This window comes from Hemiscyllium ocellatum, chromosome 20 (assembly GCF_020745735.1).
Source record: "Hemiscyllium ocellatum isolate sHemOce1 chromosome 20, sHemOce1.pat.X.cur, whole genome shotgun sequence".
Classification (NCBI taxonomy): Eukaryota; Metazoa; Chordata; class Chondrichthyes; order Orectolobiformes; family Hemiscylliidae; genus Hemiscyllium; species Hemiscyllium ocellatum.
In genome coordinates this window covers 42,972,002-42,997,152 of record NC_083420.1, presented here as the reverse complement: position 1 = coordinate 42,997,152, position 25,151 = coordinate 42,972,002, and the positions used below count along the sequence as shown (strand labels likewise).

General features: G+C 40.4%; 1 protein-coding gene across 2 annotated transcripts in view; it reads right to left on the bottom strand.

Moving 5' to 3' along the window:
- The window catches only part of LOC132825484 (dual specificity mitogen-activated protein kinase kinase 6-like), a 125,755-nt gene that overhangs the window by 8,042 nt on the left and 92,562 nt on the right, over positions 1–25,151 (bottom strand). For both annotated transcript variants that reach the window (XM_060840803.1, XM_060840802.1), the window contains exons 5-9: positions 20,120–20,239; positions 8,969–9,085; positions 5,437–5,488; positions 4,224–4,351; positions 2,218–2,295 (exon numbers count right to left, since the gene is read on the bottom strand). In XM_060840803.1, the coding sequence (XP_060696786.1) occupies positions 2,218–2,295; positions 4,224–4,351; positions 5,437–5,488; positions 8,969–9,085; positions 20,120–20,239 (495 nt within the window). The remainder of the gene's footprint in view (positions 1–2,217; positions 2,296–4,223; positions 4,352–5,436; positions 5,489–8,968; positions 9,086–20,119; positions 20,240–25,151) is intronic.

Below are 25,151 nucleotides of genomic sequence, written 5' to 3'. Positions count from 1 at the left end.
GCTTGAAAACAGGGGTCAGCTGCCACTGAAGTATGATTCCACTCTCATGTGGGGCGGCATGGTAGCTCAGTGGTTAGCACTGCTGCCTCGGGCGACTATCTGTGTGGAGTTTGTACATTCTTTCAGCGTCTGCATGGGTTTCCTCCAGGTGCTCCGGTTTCTTTCCACAGTCCAAAGATGTGCAGGTTAGATGAATTGGCCATGTTAAATTGCCCATAGTGTTAGGTGCATTAGTGAGAGGGAAATGGGACTGAGTGGGTTACTCTTCAGAGGGTCAGTACGGACTTGTTGGGCCAAAGGGCCTGTCCCCAAACTGTAGGGACCTGATCTAATCTAAACAAAAAAAATTAACACTCCTATAATTAACATGAATGGTTTTTCTTAGTGTCTGTATCTAGATGGAGAGTATTAGCAATCTGGTCAATTACAAGCTAGCCAGTTCTTTACTCAACCATCATTATACAACAGGTAGAATTATATATAAAATCAAAAAAAGTACTAGAAATATTTAGCAGATGTGACAGCATCAGGAACAGAGAGAGGGGAACACAAGTTAATACTTTGACTCCAACCTGATGTTTTGATTCTGAAGTAATCATATTCAACTCAAAAACATTAACTGTTTCTCTCTCTGCAGATGCTATTAGACTTGTTGAATATCTCCAACACACTGCCTTTATTCAGAATTTCCAGAACATCTACAGTATTTTGCTTATTATTGGACACTAAAGCAGCAAGAATCCTTACATTTCTACTTGACAGAAGAGTGAAAATGCTCTGATTGATTGAGTTGGGGAAAAGAGAGTAGAAATTAAAATTCCAAATGCCAGTGGCAGGCATGGAAAACATATTTGATTTGAATTTATTGCTGTGGAAACTTTTCATTGGTGAAATCTACCATCAGCTGACGATAGTAGGGTGGTGAATAGGGTGATCAAAAAGTGTTGAAGGTGAACTAAAAATATCCTATGAAGACTCTTCCACAAACACCCTGAAATGGACACACATTTTGACAATGTGACACCACTTTTTAGGTCTCTCCCTTTCCCCTTAACTTGAGTAACTGCTCCCACCACCACATCCAGGATAATAAGCCCTTCCCACTCAGTCTTCTGTGCTCCCAACTCGACCCTCTCCCAATCTTCCATGCTCTGACCCAAATCCATAACCACATCACTGACTTACCCTTGTTAATCCTGACCCTCTCTTGTGCTGTAGAGTTAAGACTTAAAAAGGGGGAAAATTGCTGACCTTACACATAATTGCACAACAGCCAAACATTGCATGCTACCTTTAAATGAATGTGAATTGTGTATCACTGACTTTATCCCAAGAGTAGGATTGTATTAAAAATCGTTTCACACTAATTAACATCCATGGAATTGTGATGATACGGTGGCTTACAGAGAAATTGGGAGAGCTGATGCCGAGCAGACTATGAGAAGATAAACAACTTGCAAAGCCTTGGGTGATTTTTTTTTTAAAAAGTTGGAACAACAGAAGCAGGTGTGGTTCTGAATGGGCGTGGTCAAGCTACCACCCATAGAACCAGGGATTTTAGGTTTAGCTTTCAGCAGTTGTTGCTACGGTCTCAGCCGGGTTAGAAGGCAGTGAATCTCTCTTGGATGCTATCTCTCTTTCTCTCGGTTTTTCCTCCTGGTATGCTGTGAGATAGCATGAGACAATTCTGTTTTCTGAATTTGCCTTTTGCCAAGGGTACATTTATGGGATGTTACAATGTTGGAACAGTTATCATTTAGTAAAATAATCTAATATTCTGTGAGGTTTTCCAATAAAGTTATTCCAAGCTCCTCTTTCTTTCATTGTATTTTATTATACATTACTTCAATACAATTGTGTTTACTTGTGTAGTATGACAAATCGAATTGCATCTGGAACACAACACCTCGCTGGTTAGAAAGAAAGTTCGGGTCTAGACTACCTTCTTAACATATTTTGTGGGGGTCTAGACTGGTCCATAAGTAGTACAAATATGAACCTGCCAAAGACCAGGGTAATTTGGCACAACTAACCTGTCATTGGGAAACAAATTGCTCATTTTGCGAAAATTGCAGCTACCCTACAGATCACATTTCTCACCCAAGTAGGTCCATAAAATTCCTCCATAACTGAAATTCAACTTCCCAAGATAGTCTAAGGAATCTAAACCCTGAAAACTTTTCCATTAATGTTAAACCAGCTGATTTCACTACATACCATTGTGATTCCTAAACTCCAGACATCAGACTTGACATTGTAACCCTTCTGGTTCAGATCTGGGTTAATCCTCTCAGGCTGCAAAATAAAAATAAAAAAAAACTTACATTACGATCAACTGGCAGCAACATGTAATGTGCAAATAGCCCTAATACTGAAAAAGGACAAGTACAAAAAATATACTGCAGAACCATTAAAGCTCAATTTTGATTGGATCTGCAGATTCCAATAGGATTGGCTTCTACTTCTGAAGATATTACAACTCATAACCTTCCCTTCTCACTCTTGGGTTTCTTGAACCTATGCCACTTTATACTGGACACAGATCCACAGTGGCAACCCACTTATGTTGAGCTGTTGCCAGTAACATTTCCCCTTAAACACAACAAAGAATTGCAGATGTCACAGAACTGCAAGAAAAACAAAAGGAGAAATTCAGGAAGTCTGGCAGCATCTGTGGACCCTTTGACAGAACATTTCCTCCTACACAGCAATCACTGCAACTTAAGACACACTCACAGAAAACAGCAAATTATTTAAACATGGTTCAGATTATACTGACTACTTAATCAGAAGGTTGCAGTTCGAGTCCTTCGTAGAACCATCAACCCAAGATCTAAATGACCAGCTGGCGCAGTACTGGGGTTTTGTTTTTCCCAGATAAGGTTTTAAACCACCTTATCAGATGGACGCAAAGGTCTCAATACACTTTTCTAGTTATCCCTTGTGTCGTAGCCAATATTTATCCCGCAACCTACACCAATTTGGTCGTGGCCGTAGTCACACTGACATCTGTTGGACCTTGACTACTGTAAATTGTCTGTTTAATTCTTTACTTTACCACAGTGACTATATATTAAAAAAACACAGCAAAGTATTTAGGGTTTGAAAGGTCTGAAGGACAGTTTTGTTTCCAAAAACTGATTTTTAGTTCAAGAGATACAAAGTAGACAAATTACTTTGTAGATAAGGGTAAATGTAGGGGTATGGGTGGGCTGCACTTCGGCGGGTCGGTGTGGACTGGTTGGGCCGAAGGGCCTGTTTCCACACTGTAAGTAATCTAATCTACACAGTGGTGTTCCATTGACCCTTTCCCTGCTATAAGCTACAAGCCGTGCCTCCAAGTTTTTTTTCCTTGCTTTCTAAAAAAAAAGGGTGACCAATGTGAAATATTGAAAATTCACATAGATATGGCACAGGAGAAAGTAAAGACTGTGGCACTAGAAAAACACAGCAGGTCAGTCAGCATCTGAGGAGCAGGAGAATCGATATTTCCGGCATAAGCCCTTCATCAAGGATGTGAAGTGTGGAAGGAGGCCGAGAGATAAATCAGAGGGTGAAGTAGCTGGGACGGCAATAGGTAGATGTGGGTGGGGGTTGATGGTGTTAGGTCAGAGGGGAGGGTGGAGCGGATGGCGGAAAGAGAGACGGACAGGTAGAACAGTTCAAAAAGGCAGTGCAGAGTTGGAGGGCTGGATCTAGGGTGGGGGGGGGGGGGTTAAGATGAGTCAACTGGTAAAGTCCCACCTATCTGCTCCACCTTCCCCTCTGACCTATCACCATCACCTCTCTCCCCCCCCTCCCCCCTCCATCCGCATCTACCGATCACCTTCCCAGCTACGCTAGCCCCACATTTATCTCTCAGCCCCCTTCTCCCGCTCCTCCCCCCTCATGTTCCTGATGAAGGGCGTATATTTGAAACATCAATTCTCCTGCTGCTCAGCTCAATCTCCTGTGCTTTCTCAGCACCCTACTTTGACGTTGATATGGCACAGGCGCCTCCTACAAAGATTAGGGCAAGAGCACACTGCTTAAACAGCACTGGCAGAGGTTTTTGTTTATGATATCTGAACTGACCACTTCATGGCTAACTGAAAAGGTATTCCATTGACAACATTACCAGCATATGATTGAATATAAATATTCACTGTGACAAATATACAACAAATCCTGGCTGATACAAATACTAGAAGACAGGAAAGACATGATTCTGAATTTGCACTCACAGCCATGTATGGTTTGCAACCTGCATCCATTGTTTTGGCAACCGAGTCTACTAAGTATCCACTAATGCCAAAGTCACACATTTTCACATGACCTTCTTTGTTGATGAGAACATTGGAAGGTTTTACATCTGTGAAAGATCACAAGAATTAAACATCAGTTACACTGATCATTATTTCAGGAGCAATATGTCCTCCTGTGAAGATATGACAAGGAAAAAAGGCAAGTTAAAGTTGAGCAAATATGAAAATTGAAATTTCAAAGTAGGGGTCAAATCACAGAGCTAATTATCATAAGAATATGTTGTCTCCTGGTTACTGTTTACCCATAATCAGAATAGATATTGGCACATTCCACACGTTAGAATACAAGGCCCAATTTTAGGGGTGTTTGATGTACCAAAGCACAATATTTAATGTAAAACGCAACTAAACAGTAGTAAGATGCATCATTCGTGAGAATATTGTGTTTATTCAAAAAGAAATGTTACAGGTACTTTTGCTAATTATACACATTTCTTGCCTTTTCTTTAATAGTAGCAATTTGTCTACTTCGATTAATGACTCCCATTCTCTATGACTGGTTCATCATAACACAAAGCCTGAACTAAAGGCAACAATCCGTGATGCAGTATAGAGAGAGCCTTTTCATCATGCATCCTGCTTGGATTTCCTGCTTGAAACTTAAACCCAAATTATAAAACCAACAAAATTACTTTTAACATTAAAAAACTGAAGATTCAAGTTACTATGGGATATTCCAGCTTTAGTTAGTCTTAATATCTCAAAGTATTCACTAAACTTCTCCACTAAGCTCCAGGAATGAGTGAATGGTATAAAGTTAAAGTTAAATTGATCAATATATTGTTGCTTCTTTGCATAGTAGCACGGAGATACTAGTCTTAGGACAGATTCTACCCCACATAAATAGACAGAGGCAGAATGTAAATGTAGATTACCTTTATACACCTAACTGCTAGTTGCAAGAGCAGAGAGATGCCAAGGTACAAATGTGCACTTATAAGACACCAGAGAAAAAACAAACACACACTACAGGATTCATTCAAAAACTTTTAATTAAAAAGCTCATATTAATGATAAAATAAATTTACTGCAGAAGCACCTTGCTGCCACCTTTTGTTGTGAATATTATTGATCTTTACTAACTTGAACATTGCATACATCATTAGTGCCTGTCTAAAGTGGCAGCACTCACCTCTGTGAATCACAGACAGCTTGCTATGCAGGTGCTCCAATGCCTTGACAATCTACAAAGAGGAAAAAAAAAGACAAAAACAAACATTTACCAACCTTCCACACATACTGCAATTCTGTTACTAATACCACACAAACTTAAATCCCTTTTAAAAGGACAGAAAATCTGTTAATTTTTTTTAAAAACCAATGAATGATCTGGCAAAGGTTCACTATTTCAAACATTCATCCATTACTTCTTTTTTGAAGTCGTGATGGGTCTGCTGCAGTTTCTTGCTCACATAAAATGTCTAGCCTTGCAGTTTTATCCTCCTTCAATCTCTTAAACACATCGTTCCATATTCCATATTGTTACCAAATGATAATTGCAGGTGTGCTGCATTTTCACTGCAAAGCAAGTGACGGCATGGCACTCAACCAGAGAAAACATACATTATTGCATTGCAGAACATATGGCATACAATTTTCCGTTTTTGTCAGCAGTTAATGAGGTAATTTTGAATTTGCTGGGAGACTTCACTGTGCAGAAGAAAAACCATGTCTTGCACCTGATTTTCATATCAGCAGTTGATATATTTAAATGTGCATCTCATTAACTGCATAATCAGGGCACACAAAATGGACTAGCACTAAGTAAAGCAGAATAATGCAAGTACATAAACTGAGGCAAATGTGATTTGTGGATTTTCTTGCACTAAATGGAAGTAATAAAGGAGAGTGGGTACACAACCAAAACAAAAAAGGGGGAACATTTGAGCAACAGTGTAAAACAAAAGGTGATAGCAAATTGGCATTTTCGATGTCTCTGAAACCACTGGAAGAGTTGTGAAACTGGCTGTATGATCCCAATCAAAATTTGTCCTGAAGTGAAGAGATCTGCTTGCAGTTTTCATTATGAAGCTAATGGTTTTAATAACCTATCAACCAGCTTTCAAATGCTTGAAATGTGAAATGACGCATATTCTATGAATCTTAAAGGAAGAAAACAACCAATATTCTATTTACACCTTGAAAAATTCAAAAAGGCACAAGTAGGTCTATTTCACATGTGGTTTCATGTACTTTAGTATTTTGAGCCTGCAAAGAAATATGTCACAGAGTTCATAATGTACTGCTGGCTATGCGAGTTGAAGTCAGACACATACTATTGTATTTCCCAGTGTGTTGGCAGACATACTCTTTCATACATGCATTCAAAGCTGTGTCACAAATTAGCAGCTGGGCAAACCGATTCCCAAAATGGACTAATATACAAAAAACAAATGTAGGACCCGGCTGTCATTTAGTTTGACCTCTGAAATTGGAGGCAATCTCAGCAGAGCCTGCTTTATGCTAGAATTCCCAGGTTAAACCTAGTTTGATTTGATCCAATTTGTGTCCAGAAATTATCTAGTTACAGTGCATAAATTAACGTGAACTGGCATTTTGTTGACAGGATTTAATAGAAAAGGCATCTATGTAAACAGTACTTTTTCTACAGGGAAACAACAGTCAGTCAAAACAATTACACATTATGTAACTACTGGGATAGTCAGCTTAATTGGTTAGAAAGTGTTCAGTCATTCAACAAGTCATTTTCCACATTAACATCATCTCCTACATTACCCCATGACTCTTTATTCTTTTAAGGGCTAAATTTTTATAAACCACTATCTTGATTATACTCAACAACTGAATGGTCACTGATTTCCAAAAGATTCACAGTCCTTTGAGTGAAGAAATGTCTTTTACATCTCCATCAATAGTCCACTCCAAATGCAGATGTGTGATCTCATGTTCTATTGTTGCCAGCCACAACAATATTTTCTCAGCATCTAGAATTTTGAATATTATAATAGGATTTGTTCTCTCATTCTGCTAAATAGTCAATCCTCCTCCCAAGAACTCAAGTGTCACAGATTACCAAGCAATGCAAACATTGCATACATTTATCTATTTACATATGAAGCATCTTCAACACAAGTGTATTTATTTAACTGTATTAAACCAAAACAGATGAACTAGTCACTGCTGTAAAATGAATTGAACATTTTGGTAAGTAGCATTTTCTAAGTCAAACAGCCAGCAGTGTGGACTTGGAGACAATGGTTGTCCAACACTTATTTTGCACAGGTAATACATTTCAACTCTTCACCCACTTAGGGAGACAGAGAGCAAATTTCAAAACGAAGAGGCTTTCAGAAGACGAAGTTTGAATTTCAGAGAGGGAAAAGAAAAACAATAAATTGATTCTTTTTTGCCTATTTGGTTAAAAATAAAACAGATAAGAAGAAAGATAAAGAATTATCATGTCCTGATCACCGAGAAAGCAGACAGGGAAGGAGCTGACTTAAGGAGTTGGGTCTAACTAAGAGACTTTGGTTCATCTGTACTGCGGCATTTTCTTAGCTGGCCTCAGTAGAATTCACATGGAAGTCACAAAGCCATTCATGGCATAGGAGGCGGCCATTCAGCCAACTGATTTTACTCTATCCTAACTCTCCAGAGAGCAAGTCAGTTCGTTTCAAGTCCTGTCACTATATCCCTGTAGTCCTGCACGTTTGTTTCCCTCAAGTGTCCAATTCCTTTTCAAAATCATTGATGACCTCTGCTTCAAACACAGTTGTGGTCAGTAAGTTCCAGGACATTACCAATCATTGCAAAACGCTATTGCTTACATCCCTCCTTCCCAAAACCTTAAATTCGTCTCTACTAGTCCTACACAACAGTTATTGAAGTAGAGGAGTCAGAAGTGCCTGTATTTTCCTATGTTCCCAGTATACTTTTGTAGGTTAAGTAATTCTGAAGAGGTGAAACGTGGGGCACGGAAAAGGTTGCGAGGGTCATAAGGAAGGTTATCTGAAAGGAACTGGGGCGTTATTTAGCTCAATCCTATTCTCATGGTTATCTAACTAGCCCCCTCATTCACCATACCTTAAATCATCTATGAACCTACTCATCCACAACCAATCCTCCCTGCATCCCATGTCAGTCACTTACCCAAGCCCCACTCACCATGCAGTCTCCAACAACTCTCATTCGTTTCTTTCACCACCAGCTTCTCAACTCAATCCCTACTTCCTCTTGGTGGCCTCTTCATCCTCATTTTCCCCTTGAACTCCAGTCCCAATTCCCACTACAGTCTCTGAATCACTGCTCTCCCATCATCACCACCCAACTCTTATTCCCCTATTCTACAAAACAGTGTCCCCCTGAATAATTATCCTTCTTGGTCCTACAGATTCTGAGCCACTGTGGCTCCAAGCCACTTCCCAAGTGAAAGCACAGATTGTGTTCCTTGTCGCTCCTCCAGTCAGAGACAGGTTCACCCCCGCATTTGTGAAGCTATCAGAAGTAAATACAGGAGAGAACCAGTCTCCAGTTAGATAAGTAGCTCCTTGCAAATTCTTCCAGTTACACTTACCTAGATTTTCAACAAAAGCTTCGTAAGTCACATAGGCACCTCTGTAACATGCAGACCACCAGATGGACAAGATTTCTCTAGACATTTATTTGGATAGTTAATTCAGAACCCATCAGAGCATCAAACTTACAGACACAGCTATTTTTCCCAAAATGTCTTCTGGAAATGTTCTCCCTTTCTCGATCACTTTTTTGTAAAATTTATCCAGTGAGGTATCCAGTAGTTCCATACATATCCACACATCACCCTGAAATTAGAGAACAAGACCACCCAAAAAGTTACAAACACCAAGACCAACATACATCTTAAGCTTTTTACATTATCATTGCACTTTAGCTGCTACAATAAACAAACAACCATTAAGTTTCAAAAGGTTGTTTTAGCAAAGTTTTATCATCCTTCAGCTGCATAACAAACCTTTGTCCAAGAGACCAACTTGATCTTATGGTGACGGCACAGAGGTAAACTTCTTTTGAAGAAAAATGGCTGAGCTCAGCTTGGTACTTGGTTGTTGTTCCGTTCGCCGGGCTGGGAATTTGTATTGCAGACGTTTCGTCCCTGGTCTCGGTGACATCCTCAGTGCTTGGGAGCATCCTGTGAAGTGCTTCTGTGATGTTTCCCCCGGCATTTATAGTGACTTGCATCTGCCGCTTCCAGTTGTCAGTTCCAGCTGTCCGCTGCAGTGGCCGGTATATTGGGTCCAGGTCGATGTGCGTATTGATTGAATTTGTGGATGAGTGCCATGTCTCTAGGAATTCCCTGGCTGTTCTCTATTTGGCTTGTCCTATAATAGTAGTGTTGTCCCAGCTGAACACATATTGCTGGTCATCTGAGTGTGTGGCTACTAAGGATAACTGGTCATGTCATTTCATGGCTAGTTGGTGTTCATGGATGCGGATCGTAAGCTGTCTTCCTGTTTGTCCTATGTAGTGTTTTGTGCAGACCTTGCGTGGGATTTTGTACACTACATTGGTTTTGCTCATGCTGGTTATCAGGTCCTTTGTCCTGGTGAGTTGTTGTCTGAGAGTGGCTGTTGGTTTGTGTGCTGTTATGACTCCTAGTGGTCGTAGTAGTCTGGCTGTCAGTTCAGAAATGATTTTGATGTATGGTAGTGTGGCTAGTCCTTTGGGTTGTGACATGTCCTCATTCTGTTGTCTTTCCCTTAGGCATCTGTTGATGAAATTGCACGGGTATCCATTTTTGGCAAATACATTATATAGGTGTTCTTTTTCCTCTTTGCAGTTCTGGTGTACTGCAGTGTGTTGTGGCCCTTTTGAACAGTGTCTTGATGCAACTTCTTTTGTGTGTTGGGGTGGTTGCTTTTGTAGTTTAGGACTTGGTCTGTGTGTGTGGCTTTCCTGTATACCTTTGTGGTGAATTCTCAATTCGGTGTTCTCTGTATCATCACGACTAGGAATGGGAGTTGGTTGTCCTTTTCTTCCTCTCTAGTGAATCGGATTCCTGTGAGTGTGGTGTTGATGATCCGGTGTGTGTTCTCTATTTCTGTGTTTTTAATGATTACAAAGATATCATCTACATATCTGATCCAGAGTTTGGGTTGAATTTGCGGCAAGACTGTTTGATCTAACCTTTGAAACGTCTGCAACACAAATTTCCAGCTCAGCGAACAGAACCATAACACGAGCACTCGAGCTACAAATCTTCTCCCAAACTTTTGTACTTTCTGCAGTTATTTGGATGAATTAATAATCTAAAGCAATTGTATAATGTTACAAACACTTTTAAGTTACATTTAACAATTGTATTTATTATTGAGGGATTAACACACAAAGAATCTGGGCCTACATTTCAGTGCAGCATTGCACTATTGGAGGTGCCATCTTTCAAATGAGCCAACGTGATGGCTGATGAAGACCGCACAGTACCACTTCAAAAAAATAGGAGACTTCCTTGATGTCCCAAGCAATATTTCCCTTAATCAACACCACACTAAACAGCTTCAGTGGCCATTATCGTCATGTTATATGCAAATTGGATGCTAGGTTTCCTACGGTACAACAGTGACTACAGTTGAAATGTAATTCTCTGTCTGCAGTTAAGCGTCATAGAAATAGAAACTCACTTTCTCGAAGTTATCAGAAAGTTCTGATGAAGTACGTAAGTAGAAATGGTTTCCACTCATGGGTAATTGGCAAAATATGCAGAGGGGAAATGTGTAGATTCAGTAGTAATTTTCATAAGACAACTGGTTAAATTATCTACATAGGAAACATGCAGAGCTTCAGAAAAACAACAGAGGAATGGGACTATTGGATAACACCAATAGGGTAGTGAATCTATGGAACTCTTTTTAAGTACCTTCAAGGTTGAATTAGTATGTAAGAGAATCAAAGATTATGGAATAAGACAGGAAAATGGAGCTGAGAATTGTCAGATCAGCCATGATTTCATCAAACAGCAGAGCATACTCAATGGGTCAAATGGCTAGCATCTCCTCCTACAATTAATGACCAAAAGAGCTAGTAGAGACATGAAGAACCAAAATTGGAGGTGTAGTGGACAGCAAAGAGGGTTACCTTAGATTACAACAGGAATTTGACCAGATGGGCCAATGGGCTGAGAAGTGGCAGATGGAGTTTAATTCAGATAAATGTGAGGTGCTGCACTTATTTGTTATATGATCCTATGCTGCCATATTCTGAGATCTTAATATGGCACTAATTCTTAATATTTCCCTGAAGTCATTTCGTGTGACATCTGAAGGCAATCATACAGAGGAAGAGATGATCGTAAAAAAAAAAAGTCATTGTCTTAGAGTCATAGAGATGTACAGCACGGAAACAGACCCTTCAGTCCAGCCCGTCCATGCTGACCAGATATCCCAACCCAATCTAGTCCCACCTGCCAGCACCCGGCCCATTTCCCTCCAAACCCTTCCTATTCATATACCATCCAAGTGCCTCTTAAATGCTGCAATTGTACCAGCCTCCACCACATCCTCTGGCAGCTCATTCCATACACGTACCACCCTCTGCGTGAAAAAGTTGCCCCTTAAGTCTCTTCTATATCTTTCCCCGCCCACCCTAAACCTATGCTCTCTAGTTCTGGACTCCCCGAATCCAGGGAAAAGACTTAGTCATTTTATCCTATCCACGCCCCTCAATTTTGTAAACCTCTATATGGTCACCCCTCAGCCTCTGACGCTCCAAGGAAAACAGCCCCAGCCTGTTCAGCCTCTCCCTATAGCTCAGATCCTCCAACCCTGGTAACATCCCTGTAAATCTTTTCTCAACCCTTTCAAGCTTCACAACATCTTTCCGACAGGAAGGAGACCAGAATTGCACACAATATTCCAACAGAGGCCTAACCAATGTCCTGTACAGCTGCAACATGACCTCCCAACTCCTGCACTCAAAACTCTGACCAATAAAGGAAAGCGTACCAAATGCCTTCTTCACTATCCTATCTACCTGTGACTCCACTTTCAAGAAGCTATGAACCTGCACTCCAAGGTCTCTTCGTTCAGCAACACTCCCTTGGACCTTACCATTAAGTGTACAAGTCCTGCTAAGATTTGCTTTCCCAAAATGCAGCACCTCGCATTTATCTGAATTAAACTCCATCTGCCACTTCTCAGCCCATTGGTCCGTCTGGTCAAGATCCTGTTGTAATCTGAGGTAACCCTCTTCGCTGTCCACTTCACCTCCAATTTTGGTATCATCTGCAAACTTACTAACTGTACCTCTTATGCTTGCATCCAAATCATTTATGTAAATAACAAAAAGTACAGGGACCAGCACCGATCCTTGTGGCACTCCACTGGTCACAGGCCTCCAGTCTGAAAAACAACCCTCCACCACCACCCTCTGTCTTCTATCTTTTTTGAGCTCGTTCTGTATCCAAATGGCTAGTTCTCCTTGTATTTCATGAGATCTAACCTTGCTAATCAGTCTCCCATGGGGAACCTTATCGAACGTCTTACTGAAGTCCATATAGATCACATCTACCATTCTGCCCTCATCAGCCCTCTTTGTTACTTCTTCAAAAAACTCAATCAAGTTTGTGAGACATGATTTCCCATGCACAAAGCCATGTTGATTATCCCGAATCAGTCCTTGCCTTTCCAAATACATGTACATCCTGTCCCTCAGGATTCCCTCCAACAACTTGCCCACCACCGAGGTCAGGCTCACTGGGGTCTATAGTTCCCTGGCTTATCTTTACCGCCCTTCTTAAACAGTGGCACCACGTTTGCCAACCTCCAGTCTTCAGGCACCTCACCTGTGACTATCAATGATACAAATATCTCAGCAAGAGGCCCAGCAATCACTTCTCTCGCTTCCCACAGAGTTCTCGGGTACACCTGATCAGGTCTTGGGGATTTATCCACCTTTAACCGTTTCAAGACAATCAGCACTTCCTCCTCTGTAATATGGACATTTTGCAAGATGTCACCATCTATTTCCCTACATCTTCTATATCCTTTACCACAGTAAATACGGATGCAAAATATTCATTTAGTATCTCCCCCATTCTCTGTGGCTCCACGCAAAGGCATCCTTGCTGATCTTTGAGGGGCCCTACTCTCTCCCTCGTTACCCTTTTGTCCTTCATATATTTGTAAAAACCATTTGGATTCTCCTTAATTCTATTTGCCAACGCTATCTCATGTCCCCGTTTTGCTCTCCTGATTTCCCTCTTAAGTATACTCCTACTTTCTTTATATTCTTCTAAGGATTCACTCGATCTATCCTATCTATATCTGACATATGCTTCCTTATTTTTATTAACCAAACCCTCAATTTCTTTGTTCATCCAGCATTCCCTATACCCACCAGCCTTCTCTTTCACCCTGACAGGAATATACTTTCTCTGGATTCTTGTTATCTCATTTCTGAAGGCTTCCCATTTTCCAGCCGTCCTTTTACCTGCGAACATCTGCCTCCAATTTTGAAAATTCTTGCCTTATACAGTCAAAATTGGCCTTTCTCCAATTTAGAACTTCAACTTTTAGATATGGTCTATCCTTTTCCATCACTATTTTAAAACGAATAGAATTATGGTTGCTGGCCCCAAAGTGCTCCCCCACTGACACCTGCCCTGCCTTATTTCCCAAGAGTAGGTCAAGTTTTGCTATCTTCTCTAGTAGGTACATCCACATACTGAAACAGAAAATGGTCTTGTACACACTTAAGAAATTCCTCTCCATCTAAACCTTTAACACTATGGCAGTCCCAGTCAATGTTTACAAAGTTAGAAACCCCTACCATAACTACTCTATTATTCTTACAGATAGCGGAGATCTCCTTACAAGTTTGTTTCTCAATTTCCCTCTGACTATTTAGGGGGTCTATAATACAATCATCCCTTTCTTATTTCTCAGTTCCACCCAAATAACTTCCCTGGATGTATTTCCGGAAATATCCTCCCTCAGCACAGCTGTAATGCTATCCCTTATCAAAAATGCCATTCCCCTCCTCTCTTACCTCCCTTTCTGTCTTTCCGGTAGCATTTGTAACCTGGAACATTAAGCTGCCAGTCCTGCCCATCCCTGAGCCATGTTTCCGTAATTGCTATGATATCCCAGTCCCATGTTCCTAACCATGCCCTGAGTTCATCTGCCTTCCCTGTTTGGCCCCTTGCACTGAAATAAATGCAGTTTAATTTATTAGTCCTGCCTTGTCCCTGCCTGCCCGGACTGTTTAACTCACTTCTGTTCTCAATTGTACCAGTCTCAGATCAATCTTTTTCCTCACTATCTCCCTGGGTCCCACCCTCCCACCTTCCTAGTTTAAATCCTCCCAAGCAGTTCTAGCAAATTTCCCTGCCAGTATATTAGTCCGCTTCCAACTTAGGTGCGATCCGTCCTTCTTGTACGGGTCACTTCTACCCCAAAAGAAGTTCCAATGATCCAAAAATGTGAATCCTTCTCCTATACACCAGCTCCTCAGCTCTATCTTCCTATTCCTGCCTTCACTAGCTCGTAGCACTGGGAGTAATCCAGATATTACTACCCTTGAGGACCTCCTTTTTAAATTTCTACTTAACTCTGTAATCTCCCTTCAGAATCTCAGCCTTTTCCCTTCCAATGTTGTTGGTTCCAATGTGGACAATGACCTCCTGCTGGCCCCTCTCCCCTGTGAGAACATTCTGCACCCTCTGAGGCATCCTTGATCCTGGCACCAGGGAAACAACACACCATTCTGCTTTTTTTTGCTGGCCACAGAAACATCTGTCTGTACCTCAGACTACAGAATCCCCTAACACAACTGATCTCTTGGAAGCCGACGTACCCCTCGCTGCATTAGAGCCAGTCTCAATACCAGAAACTTGGCTGTTTGTGCTACGTTCCCCTGAGAATCCATCAGCCCCTACATTTTCCAAAACAGCATACCTATTTGAAATGGGTATATCCACAAAAGACTCCTGCCCTAGGTGCCTACCTCTCTCACCCTTCCTGGAGTTAACCCATCTATGTGACTGTATCGGAGACTTTCCCCCTTCCTATAACTGCCATCCATCACATACTGTTGCTGTTGCAAATTCCTCATCACTTCTATCTGTCTCTCCAACCCATCCACTCGATCTGATAAGATTGGCATCCAACAGCATTTATGGCAGGTATAATCCACAGTAACCCTTAAACTCTCTTTAAATTCCCACATCTGACAAGAAGTACACTGCAAAGGCTATTTTTGCTCCTTCACAATCTACAGATGCAGAAAATAACACCGTCTTATTCCTCTCCAAACACTGCCCCAGAGTAAATTAATAGGTATGGCTTATATTTCAAGTTTAATCAAGAGACTTAGCTCCAAAAACATATAGTCAAGAAAGAATCCACTATACTCACTATTGCAGCCTTTCTCTTGGACAGACTTAAAACAACAATTAACTTATCTGATTCTGTGCTGTGAACTTCACCCAACAGTTCCTCCAAGATTAGTTGTGAATTTCACTGTTTATTTATTTTCCCAGATGCACTCCGATGTCCAGCGATACATGAATTCAAACAGCAAAGGCAGTAACTGTGCAGGTTCTCTCTCTATCTCTCTCCTGCACTGTCCGTACTGCTAATGAGAAGCTCACATAAAATATTTCATTAAATTAAGTACAAGTTTCTACAGGAGAGCTATGTTGGTTACTCTATCAATTTATGTAGCTAGTGACAGCTAAACAATTAACCAAGTGTTACAAAGCTTTACAGAGCCAGGCCTCATTCATTCATTGCCTGACTACACCATATTGATGTGGAAGCTGCCAGTCGATAATATCAAACAGCACTTTATCCTCATTAGGCCAGTTGTTAATTCATTATGAAGAAAGTAATCCTGAAACAAATCCTATTGTAAGCACAAGAGAGCACAGAAGCAATGAACCAAATGCATTCAACCAACTGTTCTGATTCATCAACAATTCATTTTCCTGTTAATTTTTCATGATACATCACATAGAAATCCGATACTTGAAGCTTAAGAGATCTTTCAAATTTATCTTTGCTGTCAAGTAGTCTCAAGTTTTAATTGAAAATATACATTTGTTGAATTTGCTTCTAAAGATTTGTCATCTCAACACTTCAAGGCCCATTCAAGTGTTTCACTTCCTGTAACCAATGCTCAGGTGTTCTCACCCCCAGTTTACATTTTTCATTAGCAATCTCATATTTCATGCGTAAAAGTTAGTTCTCCATATTGATAAATTTGTCTTTAAGTTCTTGTATTTGATCATAGTAATTTTAGGGAGTTTGACAAGATCAGCAGGTTTAAACAACTTCTGCAGCACAGCAGTCACCATGTTGCCTTGCAAACTAGACAAATCAATACCTAACAATGTACACCCTCAATGTAACAACTCCAGTTACTAAGTCATTTCACAAATTAAATTTATACAAAGAAACAATTGCTATGAATCTCCATTAATAATTTTACTTGTAAACTACTTGGAATACAATTCACATGATCAACCATCAAAGACTGAACTGCAGTAGCACCATTCAAAGTCTTCATTTGTTTTATTGGAGGAGTAAGGGAGTATTTCTATAATCTCCAGAAACTTACCTTGCATCGGTGTTCAAAGAAGAATGCCCTCAATTATCCAGAGCTGCATTTTCCATTCTAATAAGTTGTGAGGGAACATGATTAACATACCACTGACATGCTTTTCCCATTCTGCTTCCAATAATTACTGGGAAAGTGCCATATATCGTTGCAGTGGAAGCGCATACGCACTTGGGCATCCCTCCTACTTTCCATCCCCTTCTGGTGTGAGGGGGGAAATCCCTTTGCATTCCCAGCTGTTAGTCTTCCTTTCACCCTCCCACTTTCTAACTTTCTCCAATTTTATGAGGGTAACAAAAAATGGCTTTCCCTTGGAATAAGGGTTTTTGGACAAACTTACCATTACGAGCTACCTCACTTATTAGCTAGCTTTTGAAACCTTTTGATTCTCCATTTGTATTCTTGCACAAAATAAGGATTGAATTATTAAAAACCTTAAGGAGAATCTGAGATTTTCATAAGTGGTCTTTACTTTTAATTGGCCACATCCAACAGTCAAAAGGTAATTTATTTACTCTCTCAAAACATGCAAGTCTTCTGAAGATCTCAACCTTTCTGCCCATAAGCTTCACAAACCAACTCAAGCACAAAGGTTGATCTTTCAAGTTATCACAATCCTTGGAAATTTCCTCAGAAAGCATGGCATAATCTTTGTGCGCTTTTCCAGTTAGTTAATCCATTTTGCATCTGTAACATCCAGCTGATCATGGGCCATTTTATTCACATTGCACGTTTTTTCAAATGAAATTAAAAATGCCACCACGATTCTCTCTTCAAATTTTTGGATTGCTTGGAGAAATTTAAACAGTTTGGTTGAGTTAGAGGCATTTCTGTCCTGATGTGTACTTTCTCCAAGATCCTCCTTTCTTAGTTCAAGTCTTCTGTTCCAGGTGAATCCTCAGCAAGGATATCTGGTCTTATTCTAGTTCTACACTTCCCTCTGACTCTCTCAATTTACTTTCCTGGAAACTGTGGTGGAGATTTCAAATTGTCCTTTTAAGACCATCTACTTGTGATGATGCAGTTTTACAATACTTGAACATTAATGAGATGGGGTTTAGAGAAAATAAAGAATAAGGGCATATGCTGTTGCTCCAGGGAGGTCATCCCTGACTGTCAATATTCCAATTCAATAGCTTTATTACACCATAAGTGGGTCATGTGAAGTATTGTAGTCTCTGACTCGAGTCAAGCTGCTTATATTCTTTGCAAATGTAACATTTCCTTGCTGCAGCCAGTCTCCTTTGCTCTGCAAAACATTTTACAGCCGTCCCAAGATCTAACTATATATCTCTAATCATTGATTTTCTAAATTAATATTCTAAACAACACTTCATTCTTATTCTAAATTAATCTGATTAAATGCCTCAACTAAAAAGTTCCCATGGCTTTCCTATCTCTAATCTCCCCCCGTTCCACACCTCTCAAATATACATGCATTATCAAAATTCTGGTCTCTTAAGCATTCCTGATAGGTAGGCGGAGTCCAATGAGAAGAAGTGAGAGATAACAGATTTAGATAGAAAAAAATAGAGACACATAATAAAATACCATTATAAAGACGACAGATTGGAGAGGTTGGAATGCATTTTTTTGAAGAAAAGACTGAAAGTAAATCTGATTGAGATATTCAGATATGAGACATTTGGATCGAGTAAATAGGGAGAAAATATTACCACTCATGAAAGGATGAGAACAAAAGAGCACAGATTTGAAGTATTTGCAGAAGTGATATGAGAAAAATCTCTCTCAAGTAACAAGTAGTTAGGGTCCAGAACACAGTACCCAAGTGTGGCAGCAATAGGTCCCATTGAAGCACTCAAAAGTGAATTAGATGGTTACTTGCAAAGGAACAATATGCAGGATTATGAGGAGAAAGTAGAAGAATGCCTCAGAGTACAGCCAGTACAGACTACAATATCTTTTTGCTCCAAATATGTCCTAAGCTATGGAATTCCCTCACAACACCTCCCTCTTTGTCCCAGCCTGCCTTAATGACCCCTTATGTGCCAATTTTGTTTCTTATAATGTTCCAGTGAGACACTTTGGAATGTTTTAAAGGCACCATACAAGTAACTATTATTCCTTCCAGTCAAACTTTTAATTCTACATGTCCAATGCGTTATCGTTTAGTCCAACCATTGATTTGGTATGGAAAACAGCTGTGTCTACAACAAGCATATTAGGATTTACAGAACACTTTTTAAAAGGTAGAAAAAATATCACACATCGAGTGGCGAGTATCTGGAATGAACTACTGGAGGAAGTGGAAGATGTAGATACAGTTACAACAATTAAAAGGCATTTTGACAGAAACGTGGATAGGAAAGGTTTACAGGGCCAAACACAGGCAAATGGGAAGAGTTTAATTTGGAAGACCAGGCCAGGTCAACATGGACGAGTTGGACCAAATGGTCTATTTCTGTTCTCTAGACTCTGACTCTAGAGGCATTTTGGCGGCAAATCTGGCAAACAGACATGGAACCAAAGGAAGAAAGGCTAGGAGGGCTGCTCAAAAATTCAAAAAATTCTCCCAAATTACATGAAAATGAATTTTTAGAGTTTTGATTCAATTTGCAAATATTAGAACACATTGAAACACTAGGAACAGAGACTGCACAAAAATTGGAACTAAATTTTAAGATAGGATACCAAAATGGTGCAAATGTTAACTCATCCTGAATTAAACCAGAGTCTGGCTAAAATCAACTATCCTCTGTTATTTAGAGCGTCTTATTGTACATGGACAGTGTCACCTCGGCAATTCAAGTCCCACAAGCCTCAGGAGGTGTACCATATCATATCCAAGCAGATGGATAAAAAATAATTCCCTTATTGGAAAAGATGCAGTGATTGGCAAACATGTTAGTACTTGAACAGTACTCTGATAAAGTTGGTTTTGCAATAACAATGAAAATACACAGAGTGGAGTTATGGCAAGACTTGACAGAATACTATGATTACAGCCATGGCATGATTTATGAAACAGTCGATCACCAGATATATTCATACCCCGTATAAATAAGTTATTATTTTGATTCAAAGATTGTCGTCCATTCCATGTCAGAGTAGATATCAACCATAAAAGTCAAGTAAACCCATTTCAAGCTATTATTCCTTCTCTCAGGAGTGATAGGAGAGTAATAGTGCTTTAATTGACCTCTAATAAGATTCTCAACCTCCATTTTCAAGCTAAAAGGTTGCAATGATTTACAAAAAAGCTTTCTCCTCCTGTAAAATCTTCATTAAAGATTTCTCACTACCTCTCGAAACAGGGCTCCGTAGAACGTAACGGTGTAAAAACAGTCAACAGTTCTCATTGAAATATCGAGATCCATTAGCAATCTCTTCTGTTCCTGGCTATTCACAGTCGCCCGGATTCTCTGAAAAACAAAATGATAAAACGTGTACATTAAGATGGCTTTATTCCGAAGTTCTCCCTGATGTTTTTCAGTTGGTAAATATGTTAGTTAGTGAGTAACTTAATCTTAGCCAAGACAGCAGTGAGAGCATGTGACTACAATACTGCTGGGTTACAGTAGAGATAAAATCTGCTACAAATCCTGTTTCTAATTGGTCTTCAGTGACCTCAAGCTGGAACTTGTGTGCATGGACATCACACAAAAAAATACTTGCATTAGAAGAGGGCGATGGCTTGGTGGTATTATCGCAAGATAGTAATCCAGAGACTCTGACATTATTCTGGGTACCCGAGTTTGAATCGCACCAGATGAGAGGATTTCAGATGGAATTTGAATTCAGTTGGAAAAACCAAATCTGGAAACCACTGTTAAAACAATTTCCCCTTTAAGGAGTGAAACTACTGTCTTCACCTGGCACATGTGACTCCAGACGTACAGCAATTAGGATTCTCAACTGCCCTTTGAAACAGCCTAGCAAGCCATTCGATTGCAACAATCAGTAGAAAGCCTCAAAAAAAAACAATGAAACCAACAAATCATCTGGCGCTGACCTAGGTATTGAAAGCGACAACAGCAAACACAGCCTTATCAACACTACAAAGTCCCCCTTTTCTTGGGACTATTGTCAAAATGGGAAAGCTATCTAATAAAGCCTGACATTCATTTCACAGAATTATACCTGATAGCCAATGTCTCAGACACTATATCTGGACATGTCCTGTCCCACAGGACAGACCCAGCAAACATGGCAGAAGACTAGTATACAGTTGGGAGGGAGTTGCCCTGGAAATCTTCAACATAGGGTCCAGAATCAATGAACTCTCATAGCATCAGGTCAAACATGGCAAAGAAACCTCCTTCTGATTAACACCACAAACCCTGGCATATTCCCTTGGCTAATAAATCATTAAAGTAATCCATACTCCTCCTGTTGAATGCGACTTGGAGAAAGCACGGAGCGCGGTATGTATGCAGAATGTATCCTGGGTGGAAATTTCAATGTGCACCATCAAGAGTGACTCAGCAGCAGCACCAGTGACTGAGCTGATCCTAAAGAACATTGCTGCTAGACTGGGTCTGCAGCAGATGGTGACGGAAACAAAAACATATTTTATTTCATCCTCACCGATCTGCCTGTGGGAGATGCACTTCTCCATGACAGTATAAAAATAGGAGAGACCATCATACAGTACCCATGGAGACTAAGTCCACATCGAGATGTTATATAGCACTGTCACCATGCTAAATGGGACAGACTTCAAATAGATAGCAATTCAAGACTGGGCACTCATGAGGCTCTGTGGGCCATCAGCATCATACTCCAATGCAATCTACAACCTCATAGCCCAACACATAACCCCACTCCATTAATACCATTAAGGCAGGGGATCAACTCTGAAGGAGAGTGCAATAGGGCATGCCAGGTGGGTCGAAAAATGAGGTGTCAACCTAAAACTACAAAATCAGACATATGCACACCAAACAACATAAGCAGCAAATGACAGAGCTAAGCGATTCCATAACTAACAGATCAGATCCAAGCTCTACATTCATGAATGGTGGTGGGCAATGGGCAACTCCACAAATATCCTAACTCTAAACTATGGGTTATCCCAGCGCAACAATGCAAAAAGTTAGTTTGAAACATCTGTAACGATTTTCAGCCAGAAGTGCCAAGTGGATGATCTACCTCATCCTCCTCCAGAGATCTGCAGCATCACAGGTACAGTCATTAGCCAATTCAAATTACGCTACATGATGTCAAGAAAGGACTGGAGGCTGTGGACCCTGACAACAGTCACTGTACTGAAGACATGTGCTCCAGAACTTTATGCACCCCTAGCCAAGTTGCTCCTCAACAGCTACAACACTAGCAACTACCCGACAATGTGGATAATTCCCAAAGCACATCCTGCACACAAAAAGAACAAATTACCACCTTTTCAGTCTACTCTCAAGAATTAATCAAATTTCGAAGGTGTCAACACCAATGTTATTAAGCAGCACTTGTTTAGCAATAACATGCTCACTGACACCCAATTTGATTTCCACCAGAATCACTAAGCTCCTGATCTCAGTGTAGCTTTAGTTCAAACATGGACAAAAAAAAAGTGAATTCCAGAAGTGAGGTAAATGTGACTGCCCTTGACATCAAGACCTTAGTTGACCAAATGTGACATCAAAGAGCCCCAGGAAAACTGGAGTCAATGGAAATCAGGGCGAAAACTCTCGGCAGATTGGAATCATACATGACACATGGTTGTTGGAGGTCAGTCATTTCAGAACATCTCTTCAGGAGTTCCTTTGGGTAGCTTCTAAGACCCAACCATCTTCAGCTGCTACATCAATGACCTTCCTGCTATCATAAGATCAGAAGTGGGGATGCTCGCTGACAATTACAGAATCTTCAGGAACAGTCCACGTCCAAATGCAGTGAAACCTGAATAATATCCAGGCTTGGGCCGAAAAGTGGCAAGGAACATTTGCATCACACAAATACCAGGCAATTATCATCTCCAACAACACAAAGGACAATCAACGTCACTTAAAATTCTACAGTGTCACTATCACTGAAAGTCCCCAGGATGTTGAAGATGAGACAACCACTGACCAGGAACTGAACTGGACTAGCCATACAGACTATCAGCGCAAGTCAGAAGTTACAAATCCTGCAACGAGTAACTCACCTCCCAAATCCCCAAAGCCTGTCCACCACTTAGAAGGTACTAGTCAGGAGTATGATGGAAAACTCTCTGCTTGCCTGGATGAGTGCAGCTCCAACAACATTCAAAAAAGTTGACACCATCCAAGGCAAAACAGCACACTACCAATATCACATCCACTAAAAAGATTCCACTCCATCATCCAGTGGGACTAGATTGAGTTGGGAATCTGGTCAGCATAGACGAGTTGGACCAAATGGACTGTTTCTATACTGTACATCTCTATGACTCTATAATTGTACAAGGTGCTGGTCAGACCACATTTGGAATACAGATAGCAGTTTGGTCCCGTATTTAAGGGCAAATATCATTCCATTGGAGGCAGTTCAGAGAAGGCTCACACGGATGATCCTCTGTCTGGAAGGATTGTCTTATGAGCCAAGGTTGAACAGGCTGGGAGTCCACTCACTAGTATTTGCAAAAATGGGAGGTGATCACCTTGAAACATGTGAATTCTGAAGAGGGTGCAAAGAGTAAATGCTGAGAGGATGTCTCTCTCATGGGACAGTCTAGGATCAGAGCGCACAATCACAGGATAAACAAGCATCAATTTAAGACTGAGAGGAGGAATTTCTTCTCTCAGCAGTTTGAGTGTCTTTGCAACTCCCTGTCACAAAGAGCTGTGGGGGCAGAGTTTTTGACTGCATTTAAGGCTGAGATAAATAGATTCTTGATCCGTAGGTGAATCAAGGTTTCCAAGGAAAGAGCGAGAAAGTGAATGTGAGGAATGTCAGATCAGCCATGATCCCACTGAACAGTGGGGTGGCTCAAGGAGCCCAATAGCCTACTGCTGTTCCTATCTCTTATAGTTTTATTGATATGATTTAACATCCCAACCAAAGGCCACACATTCAATGCTGCAGCATTCCCCTAGCTCTTATACGGAGGTCTCTCGGGCAGGATTTAAATCGATAACCTGATTCAGGACAAGAATGCTACAATTCAATTACATTTGAAATGTGCTTTGCATTATAGTATACATAATCTAGAAGAACAAACTGAAGTAACATGAATCAGGAAAAAAAGTATTTTTACTAAAGTTTTAGAATGTACATTCCAAAATTGTGCTATGGAATATTTATTGTTCAACCAATTAGAATAAAACAATCTGATTATCCTCATATTATTGTTCATGGGGTTGCTCTTAGTGCAAATTGGCTGCTGCAGTTCTTTCATGACAACTGAATACATTGTTATAAAATTCACTGGAAGTTGAACAAATGTTTAAGACCTTGCAACTTAGAATGCCTTTGGGGGGTATCTTCGAAGTAAAAAAATGGGCAAACCTGTGCACATCAATTAATGGTCAAATGACACCAGAGAACTCAGAATATCTAAATAAAATAATAACTTACCAAGTCATGATTTGGAGATGCCAGTGTTGGACTGTGATTGTACAAAGTTAAAAAACACAACACCAGGTTATAGTCCCAACAGGTTTATTTGGAAGCACTAGCTTTTGAAGCACTGCTCCTTCATCAGGTCCACAACCACAAATAAGCCTGTTGGACTATAACCTGGTGTTGTGTGATTTTTAACCTTACCAAGTATTTGCGTGAAACCTACAAATGGCCAACTGTACGTTCAAACATGCTAGGAGGTCTTAGCATGGTAGTGAATTATGGAACTGTTGCTTCATAAAAATGTAACTCCCATTTTGCCCTGCTTATCCAAATTGATCTGCCAATGGCGTATGCCAGTTCAGTATTCCTCGCTATGCAGAGAAAATGCAGGAAATCATGAAGGTTGATTGGTGTCTGACTCCCATGACCCTCCAGAAACTCAGCCATAACTGCACGAATGCCTGTAAAAGAAGCTTCTTGTGACAGAACTCAGAAACAAAGAAGCAGCAAAAAAGGTTCAGCTTACTGTCAATTCGCAACAAGACCAACTCAGTAGGCTTACCATCTTCAAAACTCACTGGTGGGGAGTGGACGCCATTGTGAGTTTGGAGACCAAAATGCTGGGTTATCCCTGAAATGCTGATGAGAGAAACCATAAATCAGGGTTAACCCACCCTTCCCTAAGAAAGGGATATTAGTAAAAATTCAGAGGCACAGGAGGTAGGTACCTATTGCACAATAGGGTGAAGCCTAATTTTTTTATATGAACATTTATTTCAAATAGGAGCAAAACACAAATACTATGTG